Source organism: Morone saxatilis, unplaced genomic scaffold (assembly GCF_004916995.1).
Source record: "Morone saxatilis isolate NCDOM2014 unplaced genomic scaffold, NCSU_SB_2.0 Contig610, whole genome shotgun sequence".
Lineage (NCBI taxonomy): Eukaryota > Metazoa > Chordata > Actinopteri > Moronidae > Morone > Morone saxatilis.
In genome coordinates this window covers 1-2,077 of record NW_023340219.1, presented here as the reverse complement: position 1 = coordinate 2,077, position 2,077 = coordinate 1, and the positions used below count along the sequence as shown (strand labels likewise).

Here is a 2,077-nt window from a genome sequence, read left to right as displayed (position 1 = left end):
AACGTTAAAAACAGCGACAATGTTAAAAACAGCAACAATGCTAAAAACAGCGACAATGTTAAAAACAGCAACAATGCTAAAAACAGCAACAATGTTAAAAACAGCTGGCGACCCATATACGCAGCAGCCCGGGTTCGAGTCCGACCTGTGGCCCTTTGCTGCATGTCGTCCTCTCTCTCTCTGCCCCCCTTTCCTGTCTCTCTCCAGCTGTCCCTGTCAAATAAAGGCATAAAAAAGGCCAAAAAATAATACTTAAAAAAAAAAACAGCAACGTTAAAAACAGCGACAACGCAAAAAACTGCAACAATGCTAAAAAACAGCGATGACGTTAAAAACAGCGACAACGCAAAAAACAGCAACAATGCTAAAAACAGCAACAACGTTAAAAAACAACTCAGCAAACTCTTCCTCCAAAGAAAATATTATCTGTGTGTGTGTCCAGGTGAGTTCATTAAAGCTCTGTATGAGTCAGATGAGAACTGTGAGGTCGACCCGTCTCGCTGTGCGACCTCTGACCTCGCAGAGCATCAGGCCAACCTGAGGATGTGCTGTGAACTGGCCTTCTGTAAGATCCTCGACTCCTACAGGTATACACAGTACACACAGTACACCCTCAGGGTACACTCAGTACACAGTGTATTTATACATATAGTACACATATACCCCTTCCTCACTCAGGGTCTTCCCCCGGGAGCTGAAGGAGGTGTTTGCGTCATGGCGACAGGAGTGCGGTAACCGGGGGCGACCAGACATTAGCGAGCGCCTCATCAGCGCCTCATTGTTCCTGCGCTTCCTGTGTCCGGCTGTGATGTCACCGTCGCTGTTTGACCTGATGCAGGAATACCCCGACGAACGCTCAGCGAGAACTTTAACGCTCATCGCCAAAGTCATCCAAACCCTTGCCAACTTCAGCAAGTAAGTCTGGGCTTTTATTGTAAAAAAAACTGGAGGGCTTTTATTTTGAAAGACCTGCTAGGCTTTTACTGTCACCTGTGTCCTGTGGTTCAGGTTCGGCACTAAAGAGGAGTACATGCTGTTTATGAACGACTTTGTGGAGCGGCAGTGGAGCAGCATGCAGCGTTTCCTGCAGGAGATCTCAAACCCTGATGGACTGAACCACACCGCCGGCTTCGACGGATACATCGACCTCGGCCGGGAGCTGTCCACCCTGCACACCCTGCTGACCGAGCTCGACCAGGTAACACACCTGATCACGTGTAGCCTGTCAGTTCCCAGAATCCAGCCAGGCTAGCATTTTCCCCCTGCTCCCAGTCTTTATGCTAAGCTAAGCTAACCGCTGCTGGCTGTAGCTTTATATTTAAAGTGTGGACAAACTCTTTACAGAACTCTACCTGTCTCTCTCTCCTACCTGTCTGTCTGTCTCTAGTCGTGTCTGTCGAAGCTCGGTCCTCTTCCTCGGATCCTGAGAGACGTGTCAGCGGCTCTGGCTAACCCGGGCGGTGTGGCTAACGCCGGGGGAGTTTCCGTGTCCTCCCCAGAGCCTCAGCGTGTGGTGTCTCCGCCTCCTATGTCCCCACCCCCTCTGTCCCCGCCCCTCTCTCCTCCTCTGGCAGGTTGTAATCCCTCCATCGGCCTGCAGGGAGGCGTCGGACTGGATGGAGGGTTAGCATCCTGTTAGCATTAGCATCCAGTTATCAACAGAAAAAAGGCAGAGCAGCACTGACCAATAACAGCTACTCTGTGGTTGCTAGGGCTTTACTCTGTCTGTGGTTGCTATGGCTTTACTCTGTCTGTGGTTGCTAGGGCTTTACTCTGTGGTTGCTAGGGCTTTACTCTGTCTGTGGTTGCTAGGGCTTTACTCTGTTCATTAGATGATTCTTTATAGGTGATTACTAGGTGGTTGCTCTGGGTTTATTTGAGTTGTTGCTATGGTGTTGCTATGGTGTTAATTAGGTGGTTTCTATGTTCCTGTGAAACAACACATTGAGCTTACTGGGGGACTTTTAGTTTATCATCAATAAACTGTAAATGATTTTCAACCAGTTAATTTAATAAACACATTATATATATGAGTCTGTTATCAATCAATATAAAGTTATTCAATTCAATTTTATTT

At 47.8% G+C, this 2,077-nt stretch overlaps 1 protein-coding gene across 1 annotated transcript; it reads left to right on the top strand.

Moving 5' to 3' along the window:
- Positions 1–306: 306 nt before the first annotated feature.
- LOC118340217 (disabled homolog 2-interacting protein-like) lies at positions 307–1,623 on the top strand (the record flags this gene model as incomplete). Its single annotated transcript, XM_035678078.1, is given in 4 exon segments — positions 307–587; positions 679–915; positions 1,009–1,198; positions 1,388–1,623. Coding segments are annotated over 4 exon segments (944 nt in total), but the record flags the coding sequence as incomplete, so codon positions are not given.
- Between the last annotated feature and the right edge of the window lie 454 nt (positions 1,624–2,077).